At 35.0% G+C, this 21,640-nt stretch overlaps 4 protein-coding genes and 1 long non-coding RNA gene across 8 annotated transcripts; 1 reads left to right on the forward strand and 4 right to left on the reverse strand.

The window, feature by feature from the left end:
• Window positions 1-15: 15 nt before the first annotated feature.
• On the reverse strand, window positions 16-1,861 carry LOC104764400 (uncharacterized). Of its 2 annotated transcripts, none has more exons than XR_763750.3 (6): window positions 1,657-1,861; window positions 1,492-1,552; window positions 1,111-1,181; window positions 545-1,015; window positions 391-463; window positions 16-305 (listed from the first exon to the last, which is right to left on the reverse strand). It is a non-coding gene; the product is annotated as an uncharacterized LOC104764400 (long non-coding RNA). The 2 variants fall into 2 exon arrangements; XR_015591121.1 differs by having other exon boundaries at window positions 1,111-1,389; window positions 1,657-1,787.
• Window positions 1,862-5,506: 3,645 nt separating this feature from the next.
• LOC104764401 (putative histone-arginine methyltransferase 1.3) lies at window positions 5,507-9,696 on the reverse strand. Of its 2 annotated transcripts, none has more exons than XM_010487921.3 (15): window positions 9,278-9,696; window positions 8,896-8,958; window positions 8,625-8,727; window positions 8,255-8,398; window positions 8,042-8,145; window positions 7,576-7,674; window positions 7,420-7,489; window positions 7,165-7,261; window positions 7,033-7,087; window positions 6,835-6,918; window positions 6,647-6,724; window positions 6,424-6,527; window positions 6,148-6,320; window positions 5,886-6,043; window positions 5,507-5,799 (listed from the first exon to the last, which is right to left on the reverse strand). In XM_010487921.3, exons 1-15 carry the CDS (start codon window positions 9,470-9,472, stop codon window positions 5,722-5,724), a joined length of 1,605 nt encoding a protein of 534 aa, XP_010486223.1. In that variant the 5' UTR covers window positions 9,473-9,696; the 3' UTR covers window positions 5,507-5,721. The 2 variants fall into 2 exon arrangements, with proteins under 2 accessions (XP_010486223.1, XP_010486222.1); XM_010487920.3 differs by having other exon boundaries at window positions 5,507-5,802; window positions 9,278-9,640.
• A 436-nt stretch (window positions 9,697-10,132) lies between these two features.
• Window positions 10,133-13,265, reverse strand: LOC104764402 (uncharacterized). 2 transcript variants are annotated; one of them, XM_010487922.2, is made up of 3 exons: window positions 13,100-13,265; window positions 12,446-12,804; window positions 10,133-12,235 (listed from the first exon to the last, which is right to left on the reverse strand). In XM_010487922.2, the coding sequence occupies exons 2-3, from the start codon at window positions 12,790-12,792 to the stop codon at window positions 10,333-10,335; spliced, it is 2,250 nt and encodes a 749-aa protein (XP_010486224.2). In that variant the 5' UTR covers window positions 12,793-12,804; window positions 13,100-13,265; the 3' UTR covers window positions 10,133-10,332. The 2 variants fall into 2 exon arrangements, with proteins under 2 accessions (XP_010486224.2, XP_087358211.1); XM_087502085.1 differs by having other exon boundaries at window positions 12,450-12,804; window positions 13,100-13,243.
• A 2,365-nt stretch (window positions 13,266-15,630) lies between these two features.
• On the forward strand, window positions 15,631-18,052 carry LOC104764404 (uncharacterized). The gene is made up of 6 exons (XM_010487925.3): window positions 15,631-15,922; window positions 16,033-16,123; window positions 16,503-16,642; window positions 16,739-17,101; window positions 17,177-17,239; window positions 17,321-18,052. The coding sequence occupies exons 1-6, from the start codon at window positions 15,848-15,850 to the stop codon at window positions 17,558-17,560; spliced, it is 972 nt and encodes a 323-aa protein (XP_010486227.1). The 5' UTR covers window positions 15,631-15,847; the 3' UTR covers window positions 17,561-18,052.
• Window positions 17,532-20,080, reverse strand: LOC104764403 (protein TRIGALACTOSYLDIACYLGLYCEROL 4, chloroplastic-like). Its single transcript, XM_087502087.1, has 5 exons — window positions 19,548-20,080; window positions 19,197-19,461; window positions 18,645-18,999; window positions 17,995-18,332; window positions 17,532-17,880 (listed from the first exon to the last, which is right to left on the reverse strand). The coding sequence occupies exons 1-5, from the start codon at window positions 19,832-19,834 to the stop codon at window positions 17,683-17,685; spliced, it is 1,443 nt and encodes a 480-aa protein (XP_087358213.1). The 5' UTR covers window positions 19,835-20,080; the 3' UTR covers window positions 17,532-17,682.
• Between the last annotated feature and the right edge of the window lie 1,560 nt (window positions 20,081-21,640).

A 21,640-nucleotide genomic window follows, 5' to 3' on the forward strand; every position in this document is an offset into this window, starting at 1 on the left:
AAAAGATCATGTGAGTAGATATTAAAGACACCTTTAGCTTAAATAATTGGTAAGTTAAATGTGAAAAAAAAAACACACATACAAAGGTCCAAAACACACCAAAACTCCCAAGACACCAAGAACATTTTTCTTTACCTTCTCGACGTTACAAACAAAAATTCCAAGTTATACGACTGGTATCTAAAGATGATATCATCATCGCTCACCTTCATTTCACTTATTAGCTTCTACAGCTGGGTACTCGGATTCTGTGGCGGTTGTTGCAGTAACTCTTCTTCTAATTCATCGTTTTGTGTTTGTATATCCTGCTAACAGTAAATGCATATATATCAATACACGTTAAAACAAAAAAGCATCCATACCTATTCTATTTGCTGAATGCAATTTTACCTGTGTACTTAGCTCCGACTGTGGTTGTAGAGGTAGTTCTTGTGCAACAGGGTATGCTTGTGGCTGAGACATTCTATAATATGGTTCTTTCAGACACTCCATATGATATGATAATAACTTAATAAGCAGAAAAAGACGCGTAAGTAAAACTTACTGCATCGTACGCTACAAAGTCGTGGTTCCTTTTTAACTTCCCGAAGCGAGGAATGTTATTTGTTTTCACCGTTCAAAGCCACAATATTGGATCTCGAACGACGATACATGATACATGTGCATAAGCATGAAGGATCACGTGAATCTCCACCATAACGCACGCATGCAGCTCACTCAACGTTTTAATTTTGAAAATTACTGCAACTCGTCCTAGCTAGCTAATTAGTAGTATATGTTAATCAGCTTATATGTTTACATAAGCTGATTCTCTTAACTCGTGCCACAAATCAGATATCATGTGTACATCAAATAACACACACACACATACATAAATTCGAAAGGCAACTCCATAATTTATATGACGTCTGACTGGTCCACGAAATACAAAGCTTACAGATTATTAGAAAAATTCCAATTACAGCTACGGACGGCCCCCATCGGATTCCTCAAATCTACTCTCTGGCACACTCCACTGAAAAAACAACAACAACAACAAAGATAATGCAAATGAAATAAACGCAGTAGTCACAGTGTGTCATCAAGGAGCTTCTTGATTTTTGTTTTTACCTTTCGTAAATAATCTTCTATCTCATCTTCTCCTAAAAGATCCTGGAGGGGATGTTTTGTTACCACCACACCTTAACACCACACACACACACACACAGTCACACACAATTAAACAAGAAAGTTTAAACAAATTCAATTCAGGTAAGAGAAAATTCTCTCTCGCTCTCTCTGGATCCATATCAAACAAATATCCCCCCATCAGGTAAAGACCTCGTTTTACTAAACCACTACGATTAATGGTGAGCCATAATAAAACCGTCCTGCCCCCGCTCTTAAACTCTACCAATCACAAATCAGAGATTTTTGTTTTAGTTACCTCTCCAAATACAAAACACAACCAAAACGAACCGATCGAATTATATAGACCCGAGATAACTTTACCGTTAATACTACCAAACGATGATGAAGACAAAGTCCCGCGAGAGCGAATCGATCTCCAGCCCTGTTAACTTTTCGTCAATTGATCGAAACAAGAAGAAAAAAACAAGCGGGGGTGGGGGAGATAGTAAACATAATAATAATCATATTTCTCGATCGATCTCTTACCTAGATCTCAGATTCGGCGTCATTGCACTGAAAACTAGGGTTTCACTCTTCTGTCTAAAAACTAATCTCTTATGTTATTAACATTTTTTGACAAAAGTAATTTTTTTCTTTCTTTCTAAGATTTACATAATTAATCCCCTTGACATATGAATAAATATTAAAACTTGAAGGTAATATTTGTAATAGATTCACACAGCAAACAGTTAAAGATTTACATTAACCCAAACAATCCCGTTTTTATTTGGACCCCAAGTGTCTATCGCGGAGCATTTACGTGACAGCGACTGTTGATCTGCTTAATTGGTGTGACAAAAAAAAAAAAACGCAAACGCAAACGAATTTGTCACAAACAACGTTGGTCCAAGATGAACAAAACTAGATAAATTGATTGATACGTGTAAAATAAATTAGAACAGAAAATTATAAAGGGAGTTTGAAAATTCATCTTAAACTCGATAATAAACAATGAAAAACAAAAACTTGAAAATAAACCCTAATAAAAAACTAGTTCAATTTGTGTATAATAATCTAAATAAACACCTTTTATTTACATGGGTGTCCTGCACTAAAAGAATGAGTGGCCAATCTTCTAAAGCGGATTTGTATATATTCTATTTCTTTTTCATTCAAAGTTTTTTGTTTACTCGGTATAGTTTTTATGGGGACTTTGGAAGTTATGTAATTTTAGTAATCTAATTGTGATCAATCCATTTTAGGACCCCATTTAAATGTACATAATCCTGCAACTAACATATATTACAACGTACATAGTATCATTTATCAATGTGGAACGATGAAATGTGCTATATGTGCTAGATTTTTTCCGTGGCAATTAACTTGCTACAAAAGCTTTAAATTCAAAGTTTGCTTTTTCACGATATTACTAGTGCCTATGTAATGATTAAAATAACTGCAGCTAGCGACAAATAATCTCTTGATACGTTCTGTAGTGTTTATATATTCTATGTGAATATAAAAAATTTAAGAAAGTGAAAAGTTATTTTTTTTATTTGGTTGGTGGGGTGTTTAATTTCCTGCATGGTTCCTCTAGGATTCCAACTTGTCCCAGCCTTATATATAAAGGACCACCAAACACGGCTGACACGCACGGTGGATCCGGAGAATTGATCGGGACCTTGAGTTTTGAACCCTAAACCATCAGACTCTTCTTCCTTCACATGCTTATGTATCTTTAGATATATACACGCAAAATACATCCCTCTCTCTATCTCTCTCTTAATTATCTCTCTCTATCTCTCCCTAGCTAAAGAATCATAATGGGAGGTTCGTGGCGTTTCTTCTTTAGCTTCTTCGGCAGCTTCAAGGCGTGGTGGCGACGCAGACAGAGATCAAACCAGGCAGGAACGGATGAAGAGATGTATGGTGAAGATAGTGAAGCCAACTTCTATAATTGGTACCTCGTCGAACCAGCTATTAACCGGAGATCCACTGATTTTACCAAAAGGTTCCACGAGACTCGCGACTGATTCTTCTCTCACCTTTTCAGCCTTCACCAGCTCCGCAACGTTAATTTGTAGTCTGAAAGAAAATTTGTTTCTTTCTTTTGTTCTTTCTGTTTTTGTCTAGCTAGTGTATATGTTTTCTATGTGATTTTAATAAACATAATCATCATTTGGTTAAGTCTGTCCAGTTTGCTTATGTGCTTTTATCTATATATATACAATACGTTATCATTGCATACAATTCATATTTACACTTTCACTATGTTTGGTAGAACTAAAGTATCAAACCGGTTGGTCGTCTTGATTTTAAATGCGTAATTAGCCACTTTAGCCGTGTCTAAGTGATTTTACGGCGGAAAAAAGATTGTTAGTTAGATGGAGTATGCGAGAATGCATGGTCACACATTCCAATGTCAAGTATAATATTGTATTCTCAATTTTTTTTATATGCATGAACTATATAACGTCATGTGGTTAACATTATAAACATACAATTTTGATATATCGGTTGAGTGACTCCAGCATTGATCAATATTGACCAAAAAATATTTCAATTTTCTTTTTTGGTATACTTTTAAAACCAAAAAATTTAAATTGCTATATGAAATAGTTTATAGTTTTTTAAATTAAGACATATTCTATAATATATAATTAAATATTTTGTTTATATCTTTAGTGTATTCATTCGTATAATTAGTAATTTTAATTTTGAAGCTAAATTAATATTAATAGTCAATTTTTTTACAGTCAAATATATTGTTTTGCAAAATCATTTTTTTGGATCTTCTATCTTAGCTTCTATATATTAAAAATAAATATTGTGTATTTTTGTTGTTTACAATCAAATATATTGCTTTTATTAAATAATAAAAAATTGTATTTAAGTTGTCAAAAAAATGTATTTAAATAAATAAAATAATAAGTTGGTGTTTTTAATTTCAATAGAAAAAATTAACTATTATAAGACTTAATAAAAGTGAAACGAAAAATCATTAATATTTTCTAACATATATAAAATATATTTTCTATTGCAAAACTTAATAAAAGTGAAATGAAAAATCATTAATATCTTTTCAGATATTATAATAATTCTTAATAAAAGTGAATTATGAATATTTTCAATAATTCTAATGATATTGATATGTATTGGCTTTGGTTCTAAGTATTTTTGTTGTAGAAATATTTTTTGTGGTTGAGAATATTAAATAATATTAATTTTATATTTACATAAATTAAGTAATAAGAAGTTGATGTTTTTAAATTAATATTGTTAAAATAAGTAGTTTTCTTATTTGATTTATTACAACAAGATTACCTGGTTTGAATTTAAGTTTTAATACCTTATGAATGATTTTTATTTCAATTTTATTTAAGTTTTGAAATTGAAAAAGGTGACTATTATAAGACTAAATGAATGAAATATATTTTTATTTTGGATCCAAATATGTTTTTAATTATAAAACACCATAAATGATTATTAAATAATTCAATTAATTTTTTTATTTGGTTTCTAATACTAAAAACAAAGTATAAGTATCAATTACACTATTGCTGCACCGGGCCTATTGCTGCACATGGCCTTAGAAGAAGAGTATAAATATTAGATTCCATCTGGATAAGTAAAGAGGCAGGAAAACACATCTTCAACTACCGCTACCTTAGAAGATAGAAAAGGACTCTTACTTACCGTTACACCATCAATTTCCATCAAGTTCCTCACTTGAAACATGCTTATATCAGTTAAACCCCAAATAATTACTTCTGTTTCCCTTCGTCGTTTGATTCAGTTCTTGAGAACCACCAAAATCTTCATGGTACCTCCCATCCAGATGCATCTTCTGCATTCTTCCTGATGTCGAGCCTACACATTCAGATTGTTATAATTGCCATCTTTTTAAGGATTTGATTGGAGACTATTGCTCGGTCTATAAGTCACTTTGGTATGAGCTCTTCTTTATAACAAAGGTTGTATTTTCTCCGACATAAGTAAGAGCCAGCTCCTTGTGTAGTGTAAGAAGCAGAAATCTTAAGAAGACTGACTAGAAGTGAATTTCGTAAGAAAATGCCTGTGTTGCTATGTTTTTATCCCTTTTGTTAAGGTTGTGAAATCCTTTTTCTTTTAAAATTATATTGTGCTACTTCTGTAGATCTGCGGATTTTTCCGGAGATGAGATAAAAACCTCCTTCAAATTCATCTTTCGCTCACTTTTTTTACTTCCATTGAATTCTCTTCCGATTCTTGCTTGGGGTAATTAAAATTATTATTTCATCAACCTGAACTCGATATACAATGAATATTATGATTTTTTTGATCAAAGAACTTGATTCTTGTTTCATTTGTTTACGCTGCGTGTGGATGTTATTAGAGTATAAAGATCATGCGAGTATTTAAAGACAACTTGAACTTAAATAATTGATAAGTCGAATGTGAAAAAAAACACACACACACAAAGGATCTTTCCATGCTCATCATCTAGATAGAACCACACCAAGAACATTTTTTTTTTACCTTTTCGACGTTACAAACAAAATTCCAAGTTCAAATATGACTGAGATCTAAAGAATGATATCATCATCTCTCACCTTCAATTCATATTAGCTTCTAGAGCTGGGTACTCGGATTCTGTGGCGGTTGTTGCAGTAACTCTTCTTCTAATTCATCGTTTTGTGTTTGTATATCCTGCTAACAGTAAATGCATATATATCAATACACATATAGAAACAAAAAGCAAGCATACCTATTCTATTTGCTGAATGCATTTTTACCTGTGTACTTAGCTCCGGTTGTGGTTGTAGAGGTGGTTCTTGTGCAACAGGGTATGCTTGTGGCTGAGACATTCTATAATATGGTTCTTTCAGATCGAATTTGCATGTTGATGATTGGAGAATTCCGCCTTGACTTGCACCGGGACCCCACATTTTAGCTGTTAAGAAAACACAATACTATTGTTATCAGTTCTGGAAAGAAGTTGAAAGTTGGATGATGGTGCTTTCGAATGAGGAAAACGCAAGAAGAAGTAAATCGGACCTGATAAAGTTAGATCTATGGTGTAACTCTGAGCACTGTGGGCTATCAAATGAAGTCTACCAGTGATCTCTTGACCTGCCATTACGTAAATAGGCTGCGAGAGTACACATCTAATTTGGTACCAATGTGTTGTAGGTGCACCAGGAGCAGTTGTGAGCCATCTTTGGACCGTGCTGTTGAAAATATAGTAAAAGAACGAGTTTGAAATAAAATATTCTTCAACTGCAAAGACAAACATGAAAAATAAGAATGAAGAAAAATAAGAAGCAAAGTTACCTCCCGTCGAATAGAACGTCGAACCAGCAGGCAAGTCCATGCAATCTGGTGCACATGGAAGCCGTGAACTTCAATGGGATATCAATCTCGTAAAAATCTTCTTCCTGTGAAAATGAATTCAGGGGTAAAAATGAGATTGAAAGTCATTCACGTGCACCATGAAAGATCAAATTTCGTGACATAGAGTGGAACACTGAGGAACAGTCTTAAGTAGCCTAAGTACCTTCATTTGGGTGAAATCTACCATGTGAAACATCGGAGGAGCCACTAATACTCTCGGATCAAATGCATCAACCACGGGCTGTGAAATCAATAGATATGATTCATTAATACTGGTTATGATGAGAATAAACAAATACGTTAGTGGTATAAATACATATTACAAAAATGCTTGGGTGATAATAGATATACCTGAGAAAAATAACCTTGGTGTGCTGATCCATATAGAGGTGTCAGATCAACTCCATAATAGTTCTGCTGTTGCCAAAACATAGCCTGCATAGAAAAGGAATGTGTATTATTGAATGATTGAGACTGAAAACCAAAATCAAACTAAGCTAGCAAGTTTTGTGGGAAACAATTCTTAGTATAACCAGTGGCATTCCGTACCTTATTTGCCATCTCAATAAATAAGAATTCATCGGAAAATGGTGCCATGTGAATCCTACAGAGATAAAATTACATGAGAGTGACGACATAGTAAGAAATAAAAGAAGTAAAGGCTATCAAAGGTTACTTTACCTTCCGACAGTGGGAAACATTTTGCCCTTGGGAGACATAAAACGATCCCTAGCAATTACATATGATTCTAACATTCTCTCGTTGACCAATAAGGTGCCTGGTTCAGAACATAAGACATGTCATTTAAATGATTAAAGGAACTTTCAATCACTAGTGATCTTTTCTCTGAACAAAGTTTTTGCTGGTCTAAAGATTCTAAGTTTCCAATTTTTTAGGAAAAATACACATTTAAAAGTCTGTCTCTGAGACACATACCCATCGGTTCAGATATCAAAATATCTGCTTTCTCAGGCAACTCGATATCCTCAACTTTACCCTTAATGACCTACACTTGTGCCAGTTTCAACATCATCAGAAAAATGCATCTATCACAAATATATATGATGATCAAAACTGAATTAGGAGTCTTACTGTGATCCGTTCAGCGAATAGTGGGTTTCCAGCAATCAGTTTACGTGCATACTCAGCCATTTCTGATGCTTCAACCGCATACACATGCTTGGCACCAGCCTAATTAAGCAAAAAAAAAAAATATGCATCAAGAAGACAGAAGAAAAAATGCACAAGTACCATAACCACCTGATAGCTATGACAGCCGCCGTCACCAAGGTATATAAGTAGAAGATAGTTCACATTTACTTTGGTATTTCTGTCTATTGCATTTAGGGATCATCAATTCTACTCGGTGGATTAAGGCAAGGGTAGGTTGGAATCAGAGATGTAATTGTAAAAGAGAGCGAGGACTTCTCAGTAAACAACTCCCCTTTAGTCTTTATTCATTTTCTAGCTTTACAGATAAAATTCTCCCTGTCTATCAACCTATTCTTGTTCGAGCATACCAAATTCTTAATTCTGTAACCTTTAGCCTAAATATTACCTGGGCAGCAAACATTGACAAAATGCCACTCCCAGCACCCACATCGACCACAATACGACCAGCAAAATCTGAACGATTCTCCATGACTGCAGCGTAATATGTACCTGAAGACATGCATAAGGTTCATAAAGAGCTATTCCAGGGCAAAGAAACGGTGAAAAGAAAACTGAAACAGTTCTGAAACAAACAACACATTGAGGCCAGATGTTTTACCTGTCCTCACATAATCTTGAAGCATATTTTGCTGATGTAGAAGTTGTCCATAATAATGGAAATACATTTTTGCCGAGGAAGCCTCTATCTTATTGTCAAACTTGCTTTTCTTAGCTGAAACTGTTCCATTTTGCAAGGATGATCCTAGAAACGAAAAAAAAATGAGTAGACAGTAAAGGAGACTGCACAAATATTATGCATAGATTTTGAAATCGGCAAAATGGTAGTGAAGAGTGGATAGTGAATGCACAAGTAGCCAGAACAAACTTAAATTCTGGTATAACTAGTCTAAAATGGGTTTCAGAATCTTTCGTAAAAGCGAACATAACGCATACATGCTAATACATCTCTAAATGATACAAAGGCTCACCTTGAACAACAGCATCCTTTGTCCACTCTTCAAAAGATTCACAAAAATCCTTGCTATCCTTCTCAGTTATAAATTTTATATTGACTCCTTGGGAAAATGATTTCTGTTTCCAAAAGAAAACTTATTTCATGAATCATGAAGAAAAATAAACCAAACATCTTGTAACACATTATTGATGGGCACATAAGGATATATCAACAAGGCGAAACAAGATATTCAATTTCAAGAATAACAATAGAAATTTATCTCAAAAGTAGTCAAACAAACGTACCTCCTCTGATGAACTCGAACTATCAGATACACAGATGAAATGGACTGGCCCCAACTTGAATAACTGAGGAAGAAAAAAACATAAACAAAGATGAAATACAATCAACGCATGCCTTCTCAGACGTAACAAGACCCCAATAAGATTATAAAACATAAGCCAAACGAACTTTACCAAAATTCAATTTTTTCAGAGTTTAAAATATTTGCTTCAATTGTAATATTAGTATGAACCCCAGACAAAATGGTGAAGCAACAATGTGGAACGAAGTAATTTCTAGAAAATAACAACAGAGTTATGTTTCTTCCAAAGAAACCGTTCAAAAAAATCTAAACCGATGAAGAACCAGGGGAACAGTAACATAAGAATGTGAATCGACATTCACCTGAGCAGAAGCGAGATCAAAATTGAAGCAATGGGTCGAATCCGATTGCAGAAATCGGAGCTCCGTGACTCCATCAACGCAGGAAAACGTAGCTACAGCTGGAGAGGACGACGAAACGGAAGAAGAGGAGAGATCAGTGACCGATTCTAAAGAGAACTCCATCTGCTCAAGCTTTTTCACTGAAGAGACCTCCATTATTACAAAACACGCTACGAAGAATGTACAGATAGATACAGTCTCCTCTTCTGTTGTATGTGTAAACGAAGCTTTTAAGAATTTTAGGGTTTTTCTGCCTGAGAGAGAGAGCTCTCTGAGAGAGAGATAAAGCCGCCAAAAGGATTAATGAAACGGTGGTAGTTTCGTAATTTACTACGACTATAAATGTCTACTTTTAAGCCATGTAACCAAAGCCTCCTGACATGGGACTAATATCGAATGTGAGTGATATTAGCAATATATGTTGCACGAAAACTCTTTTTGACATTGATTTTTTTAGAAACACGAATCTGTGAAAATAGACATAATGGAAATAAATAGAAATCCATGAAAATACGGAAATAAATAATAAAAACATAAGTTTTTAAAAAAAATTGTTTGAAAACACGTTGGAAATTCCGTTTCCATTTTGGAAATACTAACGGAATTTTTTAAGTTTAAAAACTTAATAAATAAATATTTAAAATATAAAAATTAATTATACATAGAAATATATAATATTTTTAGTGTTTTAATTCAATTATTTAATATTTATGTTTTGAATTTTTGTTGTTTCAAATATTCTTTTTGATATATTTTAATATGGTGTTTTATTTTTTTGTATATATACATATGTTTCTAAAACGTTTTCATTTCCTATTTTCTTTAAAAAATCGTTTCTAGTTAGCAATTTCATAGATCAAAAAGTTGAGTGTCATGGGATCAACGAGTTCTGCTGCGAAAATAAAAAATCTCGCATTGGTTTGAAAACGAACGAGATTTTTTATTCTTCATTACAAAAAAGAAGAGATATCCAAAATCATCTACTTTAAAAAAAAACTAACCAATACATATCCTAACTAAGTAGCTTTGCAGGTTTTTTTGTTATGACCTAGTCCCTTGCACTTGCTACACTGTAGCTGACGTTTTATCATGTCCAACGGCTCAACCTTCTTCATTTTCGGTCTCCCCGGTGTTCTCCTTGTTGGTGGAGGAGTCACGCTAACTAACCCCTCGGGAGCCTCGTCCAGCATCATCCTGTCCATGTTCGGCACAGGTTGAATCGACTCTGCGTATATTAACCTGTGACTCTCTACTGTTAAGTATGTAGAGCAATACTCATACGGGTTTTTCCCTATGCATTGAATCACAGCAAGCGCATGGCTACAAGGTAACCCAGTTAGCCGCCAGGTCTTGCAGTCACAATCACACTGGTTGATATCAACTATGTTGACTGAAGAAGATTCTCCTCCGTGAACCTGGAATAAGCTACCTTCTGGTGGTGAAACTTGAAGTGATTGCGCAACTTCTATTTCTTTCTGTAACTTCTCCTCGTTAGATGGTGTTAGAGCTGTGACCCATTCCCGTGATTCAACCTGATGGGTATAAATAGATTGCATCATCTTTGCTCGGAATTCATCAATCATTTGGGTAATGGGAAACTCATGTGCTTCAGATACCCAGCTGTAGAAGTCTAGCCCAAAGGTTGAGTACATCTGGTTATATCTCTCTCCTTGGAACAGCGCATTTGCCCAATGGTGCGGTTCATTTTCTATAACCCAGTTGTAAGCATCAGGAGATATACTTTTTATATTCTCCAAGGCACTGTAGTAACCCTCTAGTGTTGTTGCATATGCCACAGAGTAGAAATCGTTGAGCATATACCGTCTTGCTTCATTAGAAAACTGACCCTTCAAGTCCACATTTAGTTTTTCAGCGAGCTGGCGTAGACAATATGCGTGGTGTGCATCTTCAAAGACCTGCGCTATTGCATTCTTCAGACCATTCTGGATATCTGCAACAAATGTGATTCTTCGCGACTCAGACAAAGCAGATTTGAGTTGTTCCAAAAACCAAAGCCAGTTGTCTTCTGTCTCTGAATCCACAATAGCAAAGGCTACTGGAAATATGCCATCTTCAGCATCGCAAGCTGTTGCAACGAGCATAACCCCTTGGTATTTTGAGTTTAAGATAGCGTTGTCAAGGAAAAGAAGAGGGCGGGAACCTTGTTTATACCCAGATATTGAAGCATAGAACGATATGAAAAGACGATGGAAGCTCGAATCTTCTTTTGTCATGAAAGTGGCAATACTGCCAGGATTTGTCTCCTTGATCTTCTCACAGATTAAGGGTAGTTGACTATACGACTCTTTATAAGAACCTTGGAGCTGCTCTCGGGCAATCTCTTTTGCTCTCCATGCCTGTGAGTAATTCAATTGAATACCATACTCTTTCTTTATGTCCTCAGCAATATCCTTGGGCTTGTAGTCTGGGAAGGCTTTCAACTTCTCTTTCAAGATGGTTCTTACCCATCCTCTAGTTGCACGGTAACCAGGTTTGATGACTGCTCTCTCACACGTGTGCCTCGGGTTCATTTTCTTGATGCATATCAACTGAGTGGTTGATAGCCTCGCTGCAGTGATACGCCATGGACAACCTTGAGCTTTGCATTTAACAGAAACTCGATGGCTGTCATTTTTCTTGTATCTGTAACCAAAACCATGGGCGACTGAGTACTTGTGCAATGCATCTCTGAATTCAATAAAGGTATTAAACCGTTGATCAACACCCGTGATAACGTTTTCCCACTGCTGTATCGCTGTGTTATGTTTCTGATCAACGAAAACAAAATTGCACGGCAAAGGACTATCATCAGGCATATCCATTTCAATTTGAAAATCTTCTGTCATATCTTCCTCGACAACATCTCCTGCAGCACAAACTGCAGGTACCACCCCTTCTGATGCTGTTGTCCTACTTGACCTGTAAAAGAAATTCACACATTAGCTACTTTCTTTTATCTAATTCAGGCATGATACCAATTGTGTTTCATTAAATTATTTCATTAGCTACAAACAACTTAGACACAACCATACAATTCTCTAACTACGACCAGCTCAATGGACCAACACAAGTTCTAGAACAAAGGGACCATTACAAAGGAAGTAAAACAAAGCAAAATAAAACATCTACCTACTGGCTGGCATGGTGGATAGATTTTTGGCAGCAGCTTCCTCAGGAATGACGAAGATCTCGACAGTCCCTGCATCAGCAGAAAAGGTGACCATGCGTTTGAAATCTTTATCCTTAGAGATGGTAATAAGGGTCTTCTTGTTTCCAGGGAGAAAATACTTTAGAGTCATTGTCTCCAAACCAAACCCAAAATTTTCAGCCAACTCTGACTTGAAATCACTCATTGAAGTGTTCTGATCAATATCTATCGCAAAAGCATCGCCACCAGAATACGATAACGATCCATCTTTAATAGTCACAAACTCACCACCTGACTGACATATAGCTATGACTTTGTTGGTGGCCATGAGCAATCAAACCTATAAAAAACCAAAACCAGACTCTACATTACACACCTCTTTGCATAAAAACACGAACTTTCAAATGTACACAATTTTAATCAAATTCAGCCGACGCCATGGTGGGCACAATAAGAAATCGAATCGTATACATAAGTTAGGAACCCTAATTTCCAAAAACGAATCCGAAATTGAATAATATAGATCACAATTCTGATATCAGAAACGACGATCAGAAGGGGAAAATAAAAACAAACCCTACTAACGAATGGAACCAGCTTAAAATCATAGGATTATAAAGTAGCCATTAGAGTACCTAAAACAGAAAGCTCAAGAATTGGGTTCTCTGTTCTGAGAAAACATTGAAATTGCCGAGCTTTTTCTTCTTCTACAGAGTGTCAGAGATAGAGAGAGTTTGAAACTTTCACGTACGGCCCAAAAGAGAAAAAATGGTGACATCAAAAGTCAAAACGCTGCGTTTTAGAACGTCTTAGAAAATAACTTAACAATTAGCGTAATCTTTGTACTTGGTGGATAATTTAACGATTGGGCCCATCCATCGGGAAACTCAGTTTGCAAAACTAAAACATGTTGTTGAGTTTGGGACAGTGCACTGCATGCGATGCGTGAGAAACTCGATAGAGACTTTTTTAGCAGTTTCGGTATTGTAATTACAGTGCTTAAATTGGAGATCGATCATACTTGGAAATATTTGTTTACTTTTTTATTTATTTATTATCATTCATATCATTGAGAAATACATGAGATTCTAAACCGGTTTGCTACCAGCAACAACAAGCAATTTGAAAAGCAAGTTTTTGACAACCTCCTAATTTATAACCTTGCATGATGCAGCTCTTTCTGCATGAATCCTCGTGACATGGATATGCCCTATCAAAACATTGTTTGTGACTTTGTCCTAATTTATTCATAAAAAAAAAATCATTAACAAAATTGTTAGTAAAACAGTAATGATCAGTTTAATATTTAGCATGCAAATTTTCAGTACGAATGCCTCAAGTGGTGAAAAGTTCATGAATGTTTAGAGAATTATTTATCGAATTATTAAAGAAAATTTCTGCATTTGAGTAAATCTTGTTTAACAAATATATATGTTACCTGAAATCACGGGCAACATGATGAAGAAAGCAAACATCATCAATGAAAGTAACATAAGACATGAAAACTTCTTGGTTGCCATAACTTGTTTGAGGATGCAGCAACTTATTTTTGAATATTCTTCAATCTCACGAACAAACAAACCTATATAAAACAATGGTAGAATTAAGATCTTCTGGTAGATGAAGTATTTTAACAATTCATACAAAATTTAACATAATTTTATAAGTAGATTTCCAGTCTTTATGATATTTTGCTTGTTACAAAGAACTGATTTTGTTGGACTCTTATGTGTATACAATATGTGTATAAATGCATACACATAAGAGTCCAACAAAATCAGTTCTTTGTAACAAGCAAAATTTACAATATGTGTATAAATGCATACACATAAGAGTCCAACAAAATCAGTTCTTTGTAACAAGCAAAATATCATAAAGACAGTAAATCTACTTATAAAATTATATAAGATTTTATAAGATTTGAATAGAGTTTTGTGTATGCATGGAAAATATCATAAAGACGGTAAATCTACTTATAAAATTATATAAGACATTCCATAAGATTTGAATAGAGTTTTCCACAAAAGAAAATTAGACTAGAAATTTGGTCAAAATATTCATAAATTTAGAATGTTTCCATTGGAGTTTGTGTTGACATGTGTTATTATGTTTTAAATTTTTAATTAAAGAAAAGGCACTTGGTCATCTAACTATTAATATGCTTCCATACAAAAAAAAAATTATATCGACTAAATTTTTATTACTTCGATGACTAAATTATATTGACTAAACTAATATTTATTAGTCTACTTTTTGTATCTTTGCCCCAACTCTTTTTCTGTAAAGGCGGAGAAGATATATATAGCTTCTATGACAATTGAACAAACAATTTCAGATGCAGAAGTAAACAACCTGCAAAAAAAAGAATTGTTTTGTAAAATTGCAGTCAAGTATGGAAGAATATCAAATGTAAGAAAAACATTAATTGTGATTTGGTAACTAACATATCTCCAAAAAAAATTATCTTTCTAATTAATTATGTACGAAAATTACTAATTAATTTTAAAAATTTGTAAACCAAACAGAATTTTAAAAAGTAAGAATTTATATATAAGTATCTAAATTATTATTTTAATAACTATATTTGAAAGATTTTGTTAAGATTTTAAATTATGAATTTCCTATCATCTTTTCTTAATTTTATTTACAAATTATTTTGAATTATCATATAATACATATGATAAATAAATATGTAGATTGTGATTTGAATTTTTTTAAATTAAGATATATTACTCAATCTATAGATAAAAAAACGTGTGTTTTAATGTTCCACATCGCTGGATTGGTAAATCTAAATTTATGTGGTTGATAAATTAATAATTTTATTTGCTCAGAATTAAAATATAATAATTCTACTTTAAAATATTTCACAAAATAATGATGCAAATACAACAAACAAAAAATATAAAATGGTAATATACATCAAACACATTAAAATATTATAATATTCTAAAATATTTAGTATTTAAAAATATATATGTAAATTTACCAAACAATTATAACATAAAATTAAATATTGTCTCAATTCTCAAACAATATAATATTTGAAATTATATATAACAATAATTTATTATTATATTATAAATTTTGGAAAAATATTGATCGGGATATCTCCTAATAACTTTGTTATATAAAAAAGCATAATTCACAATAATTGAAGAAAACTGATTTGGTAGGTTTTAATATTTTATAGAACTGTGTCATAGACATGCTTTGGTATTATTTTGGTCCGGTCTGATCTAAATAATCGCCATACGCACCGTTTTACTGGCCTTGTCCTAATCAGAAATTCAGAATCATCGGATTACACGACTCACACAGAGGACAAGCAGAGGAAGAAGAAGAAGAAAAAGAAGAAGAAAAAGAAGAAGAAGAAGAAGAGGATGAGTTGCGCTACACCAGCGCTTCCTCCTTCACTCTTTACTAATGGGTCTCTCTCGTCTCCTCAGAATGTCTCCGTAAGCTCCACAGATACAATCTCTTTCTCCGAGTTGCGACTTCTCTGCTGGCTTTCGAAATGCCAAGAAAGTCTTATTTCATGATTTAATCTGAATTTGTGTGTTTTCAGATGACGAGCTTAAACAATTTGGTTAAAGTTAGTGATTCTGGTGGTTTTAAATGGCGCCTTGTGATAGCCTACGATGGCACCAACTTTGCAGGTTCGTTGTGTATTAGTTCGTAGCAATTCAAAAGTGCACAGTCCTAATCCTCAAGGAGTATATTTTTTACCTATACTAGAGTTGCATCATAGACTCTAGAAGATTCTGTTAAAGATAAAAAGTGTTACTTTCTTGAAATTTCACTTTGAATCTGCGTGACAAAGAGTGGAAGAAGAAATTGTTTGTGACACTTCCGTCATTGATGTCCGATAACGTTTCTTATGGCTCTTGATGTCCGTTATCTTTCTTGTATATTTGAAAGCGTACCTCAAGATTTCTCCAACTTTGTAGTCTTTAAGTTTTGGATTTTGCTCCTACCTTGGACCCTTTCTATCATTCTTGTTTCCTTACATCGAATTGAATGGTGTGTTGGCTTCAGGTTGGCAGTATCAGGAGTCACCACCAACGATCCAATCAATGTTAGAGAAAGCCTTGATTCATATAACAAAGCTCGAAAGGAAAGAGCTGCATCTTGTTGGAGCAGGCAGGACCGATGCTGGTGTTCACGCTTGGGGTCAGGTTCGGCTTATATCCCAAATCTCTCTTTCTGAACTCTTTAAGAAATTTTGATCTGACCACAAACTCTTTGGCCAATCTTGTTTTTTTCTTCTTCAGGTAGCTCATTTTGTCACTCCTTATAATTATACTAGTTTGGATAGCATCCACGCTGCTTTAAACGGTCTTCTCCCTAAAGATATCCGTGTCAGAGAGATGAGTGCAGCGGTTCCTGAGTTTCACGCTCGCTTTTCTGCCTCTAGCAAGATTTACCGCTATCAGATATACAACGACACTTTCATGGACCCGTTCCAGCGTCATTGGGCATTCCATTGTGCTTATAAACTGAATGCTTCTAAAATGCGGGAAGCTGCTAAACTTTTTGTTGGAAAGCATGATTTCTCTGCATTTGCTAACGCTACACGGGAAGATGGAATGCCTGATCCTTTGAAAACTATATCCCGCTTTGATATCAGTCAAATGGTAAAATTTCTTTATTCTTGAAAAAGTTACGAAAAGGGTCATATGCTATAACCTTTGCTATGTTTGGGTGTTTAGGGATCTCTTCTACAGCTTGAAGTTGAAGGTTCAGGCTTTTTGTACAGACAAGTGAGAAACATGGTTAGTTCTGTGTTCTCTTTAACGATGCTTGACACGGCGAAGTAATGTTTTTAGTCTGCTGAGTCCTTTCCACATTTGCAGGTAGCTTTGCTGATTCAGATTGGAAAAGAAGCATTGAATTCAGATATTGTCCCAATGATTTTGGAAACCAAAGACAGAAGGGAGCTTGCAAAGTATACTACTTTGCCTGCACGGCCTCATGGTCTTTGTCTTGTGTCTATCAAGTATAAGGAAGACCATTTAAAGCTTCCACTGGATTGTCCTGTAACTAGTTTTGGTAGACATCACACTATAACAAGATGTAAACTTCCCTTCTATTAAATCATTCTTCTGTTTAACATAAAGAAACTGAAAAAAATCAAACATTGTCTATTTACTTCTCTGCAAGACGACTACAATCTTCATAGGATCAAGCTAGACATTTTGAGTGGAAAGTCCTGATACTATGTCTCAAAGAAACGAAGCTCAACCATGATTTCTTTCTGTTGTGGGGAGAACCAAGCAACAGCCTTGGCAGAAGCAAGCACTTGAATAGCATATTCCATAGCAAATACTGTCTTATCTACAGTCACGGGGTTAGCTCCATTCTTCAGATCAATCTGAATTCCAGACTCCACTCTGAAACTAAACGGTCCAACAATCTGCAACCAAATCCGTAGAATACTATTACGAATCAAGTAGCTGAAACTATGAATTTAAGAATTTCTTTTTGTCTGGTAGACTATTTGGTCAGAGCAGAATATACTTTCTTTTACCTGTTGCTGTAACGAAACTAATACTTCAGGGCAGATTTTCTGAAATGCTTCTAAACTAGGCTGCCGAGAATTTAAAAGATCTTGTGCGACGCTAGTGGCACCGGTAAGAAACCTCAAACCATGCGGAAAGTCTAATCTAGCATGGAAACGGGTGAGATCAAAGAAGTTCTTCTGGAAGCTTCCATATTGAGCTGTGAGTGATGCTCGCCCTAAGGCATCAGCCATGAATCCGGAATTTACAGATGGAATATGAAGAGAGAACCCTCCAACACCCTCAGAATCATTCTCAAATTTCGATCTGATTGAATTTTCACCATATGCAGCGGTCATCACAGAGCCTGTGGGATTATTAATGAAACTTATTATTAACACCAAATAGATTATCAAAAAGACCAGTGCTTCCTAAGCAGAGTGCTCACTCAAACATAAAACTTTCAATCAGAGGATAACAAATTAGCTATTCAATAGCCGTAAGAAACCAAAAGATCCTACAAATTAACTTTTTGCATCACTGGTTTTGTCACATCAAATATTATAGTTGCAGAATTCAGATGACCAGAGTAGCACAAAAACGTATTAGAGAAAACACAAAACTTCCAGTCTTGAAATTAAAAATACTTCTGAAGTGAGTCGAATAAACTTATACTTACCGATAATCCCAGATACTGCAACATGAGGACTACTAAGGAAGATGTCAAAGGGCTTGCAAGTTTCGAGCTTTGGGGTGGTACCCCTCCAGAGATCCATGTTTGACCTATAGGAGACTGCAGATTTTAGAGACAATCCAGGAAGCAGAGACGGTGGAGGCACTTCCATTGTATCAGAATTAAACTTCTTGGGTGATCCACTGTTATGGTGTAAACATAAATGGTAACTTAGACCAGACTCAGCAGGAAGAGAAGCTAAATCTATAGCCATTGAGAGTGGCACATCCCAATATTCACCATGTTTATCCACAAATAGTCCAGGCCAAAACGCCTCTGCTGTCAGATTGTGAAGAGGAAACTGAAACCCACGAAGGAGAAGTGAATCAGAACAATGGAAATCACAAGTCTAGTTCCGTAGCTCTGTAGGATAATATGACTGACCTACCAGACCAAAATCTCCATATTCCAAAATCAACAAATAAATCACATATCAACCAAAATTGAGAAAGATCAATAGCATCAAACAAATAAAAAAGAAGGCAAGAAAGAAATTGCCTTGTGATTGAAGATAGCCTTAGCCCTAGGAGTCTTCTTAAGATCACCTTTGTAAGTATCATAGCTAAGAAGCAAAGTATCATCTGGTGTTAACAACAACTCAGAGCAAAAACCCAATGCATACAAAGACTTGTCCTTTAAATGCTTGCCAATTGCGTTTAAACGAGAAGCTGCTGTAGACGAAGCCCTTCGACCAAAAGCTTCATTCTTTTTAACCTCCGATACGAATCTCTGAACATTGAATTGACCCAGAAGAGACACAAACCTTGGAATTTCAAAAAAGCAAATCAATCATCGTGGAAACTATCAGGATAAAGTTAGGGTTTTGAAATTGGTTTTAAGTATGTATACCAGTTATTGGAGAAAGGAAGAGTGAGGACTCTTTGAAGAGAGAAACCACCATCGCCGCCTCCATCTCCGGTGTTGGAACGGATAGAGGAGAAGGAAGGGATGAGAGGTGCGGCCATGAATCGGTGAAAGAACTCAACTTGCTTTGAGCGAGAGAGATGAGTGCCTCTGGAGACACCTAGAGGAAGAGGATCGTCTGAAACAGCTCGTGCGGTGGCCTCGAGTGTCACCGGAGTTGACATATCGAGGTCCCAGATGTCTCCCTCTGCGACCCATCTTAGTCTGTTCATCGCCGTCGTCTCTGCCGCCGTCGCTCGATTTCTACAACCAGCTGACCTCGAGATGACCAAACAACACAGTCTTACTCTGGATTAGTCCAATACACACCTTGCCGTTTTTTATTTTCATATAGAGGAGTGCCTACCGTTTTTATTTGGACCCCAAGTGACGGAGCATTTACGTGACTACTGTTGTTGATCTGCTAAATTGGTGTGACAAAAAAAACGCAAACGCAAACGATTTTGTCAAACAACAACGTTGCACCAAGATGAACTTAACTAGATATATTGATACTAGTAAAATAAAATAGAACAGATAATTTACTAAGGGAGTTTGAAAATTCATCTTAACCTCGATAATAAACAATGAAAAACAAAAAAAATGAAAAATAAATAAACACCTTTTTTTATTTCCATGGGTGTCCTGCACTAAAAAATGAGTGGCCAATCTTCAAAATGCGGATTTAGATATATTCTATTTCTTTTTCATTCAAAGTTTTTTGTAAACTCTATATATATAGTATTATGGGACTTTGGAAGTTATGTAATTTTAGTAATCTGAATGTGAATCCATCTTAGGACCCCAAAAAAATGTACATAATATTGATTTATCAATGTGGAACGATTGAAATGTGCTATATTTTCCGTGGCAATTACAAAAGCTTTAAATTCAAAGTTTGCTTTTTTTTCACGATAATTACTACTGCCTATGTAATGATTAAAATAACTGCAGCTAGCGACAAATAATCTCTTGATACGTTCTGTAGTGTTTATATATTCTATGTGAATATAAAAATGTTAAGAAGTGAAAAGTTCTTTTTAATTGATTGGTGGGGTGTTTCGTGCATGGTTCCTCTAGGATTCCAACTTGTCCCAGCCTTATATATAAAGGGACCTTGAGTTTTGAACCCTAAACCATCAGACTCACCTTCCTTCACATGCTTATCTAGCTTTAGATACATATATACACGCAAAATACATCCCTCTCTCTCTATCTCTCTCTCCCTAAAGGATCATAATGGGAGGTTCGTGGCGTTTCTTCTTTAGCTTCTTTGGCAGCTTCAAGGCGTGGTGGCGACGCAGACAGAGATCAAACCAGGCAGGAACGGATGACGAGATGTATGGTGAAGATAGTGAAGCCAACTTCTATAATTGGTACCTCGTCGAACCAGCTATTAACCGGAGATCCACTGATTTTATCAAAAGGTTCCACGAGACTCGCGACTGATTCTTCTCTCACCTTTTCAGCCTTCACCAGCTCCGCAACGTTAATTTGTAGTCTGAAAGAAAATTTGTTTCTTTCTTTTGTTCTTTCTGTTTTTGTCTAGCTAGTGTATATGTTTTCTATGTGATTTTAATAAACATAATCATCATTTGGTTAAGTCTGTCCAGTTTGCTTATGTGTTTTTATCTATATACAATACGTTATATCATTGCATACAATGCATATTTACACTTTTGCTATGTTTTGGTGGAACTAAAGTATCCAACCGGTTGGCCGTCTTAAGATAACTTTAAATGCGTAATTTTCCACTTTACCCGTGTCTAAGTGATTTTACCGCTCACCTATCACAACTAAAACAAATATAACCGTCTTAGAATGAATGAATGAATATGATGACTATATAATTAGTCTCCTCAAACTAAAAAGAAAACAAAGCTTCCCCCTTGGAAAACAATATAGTAAATAATTCACATAGAGTTTACATAAAGCTGTTAATGAGAAGATTGATTGTAATGCATGTACAAGTATCGGTGAGAGAAATTAGTATGTATCCGATTGGTCAACACTAGTCTTAAACCGAAAGTTATATATTT

Source organism: Camelina sativa, chromosome 19 (assembly GCF_030686135.1).
Source record: "Camelina sativa cultivar CO46 ecotype springtype chromosome 19, ASM3068613v1".
In the NCBI taxonomy this organism is placed as follows: Eukaryota; Viridiplantae; Streptophyta; class Magnoliopsida; order Brassicales; family Brassicaceae; genus Camelina; species Camelina sativa.

Excerpts from the sequence above, each read along its gene's own strand:
- LOC104764401 (XM_010487920.3), bottom strand. The coding sequence starts at position 9,472 with ATGGAGGTCTCTTCAGTGAAAAAGCTTGAGCAGATGGAGTTCTCTTTA. Across the intron at positions 7,675-8,041 it reads TGTCAATGTTTGCTGCCCAG|GCTGGTGCCAAGCATGTGTA; the intron begins GTAATATTTAGG and ends TTGCTTAATTAG. Across the intron at positions 6,919-7,032 it reads TTATTGAGATGGCAAATAAG|GCTATGTTTTGGCAACAGCA; the intron begins GTACGGAATGCC and ends TTTTCTATGCAG.
- LOC104764402 (XM_010487922.2), bottom strand. The coding sequence starts at position 12,792 with ATGGCCACCAACAAAGTCATAGCTATATGTCAGTCAGGTGGTGAGTTT. Across the intron at positions 12,236-12,445 it reads TCCACCATGCCAGCCAGTAG|GTCAAGTAGGACAACAGCAT; the intron begins GTAGATGTTTTA and ends TTTCTTTTACAG.
- LOC104764404 (XM_010487925.3), top strand. The coding sequence starts at position 15,848 with ATGAGTTGCGCTACACCAGCGCTTCCTCCTTCACTCTTTACTAATGGG. Across the intron at positions 16,643-16,738 it reads GTGTTCACGCTTGGGGTCAG|GTAGCTCATTTTGTCACTCC; the intron begins GTTCGGCTTATA and ends TTTCTTCTTCAG. Across the intron at positions 17,102-17,176 it reads GCTTTGATATCAGTCAAATG|GGATCTCTTCTACAGCTTGA; the intron begins GTAAAATTTCTT and ends TTGGGTGTTTAG.
- LOC104764403 (XM_087502087.1), bottom strand. The coding sequence starts at position 19,834 with ATGAACAGACTAAGATGGGTCGCAGAGGGAGACATCTGGGACCTCGAT. Across the intron at positions 18,333-18,644 it reads TGCAGTATCTGGGATTATCG|GCTCTGTGATGACCGCTGCA; the intron begins GTAAGTATAAGT and ends ATAATCCCACAG. Across the intron at positions 17,881-17,994 it reads TAGTTTCGTTACAGCAACAG|ATTGTTGGACCGTTTAGTTT; the intron begins GTAAAAGAAAGT and ends ATTTGGTTGCAG.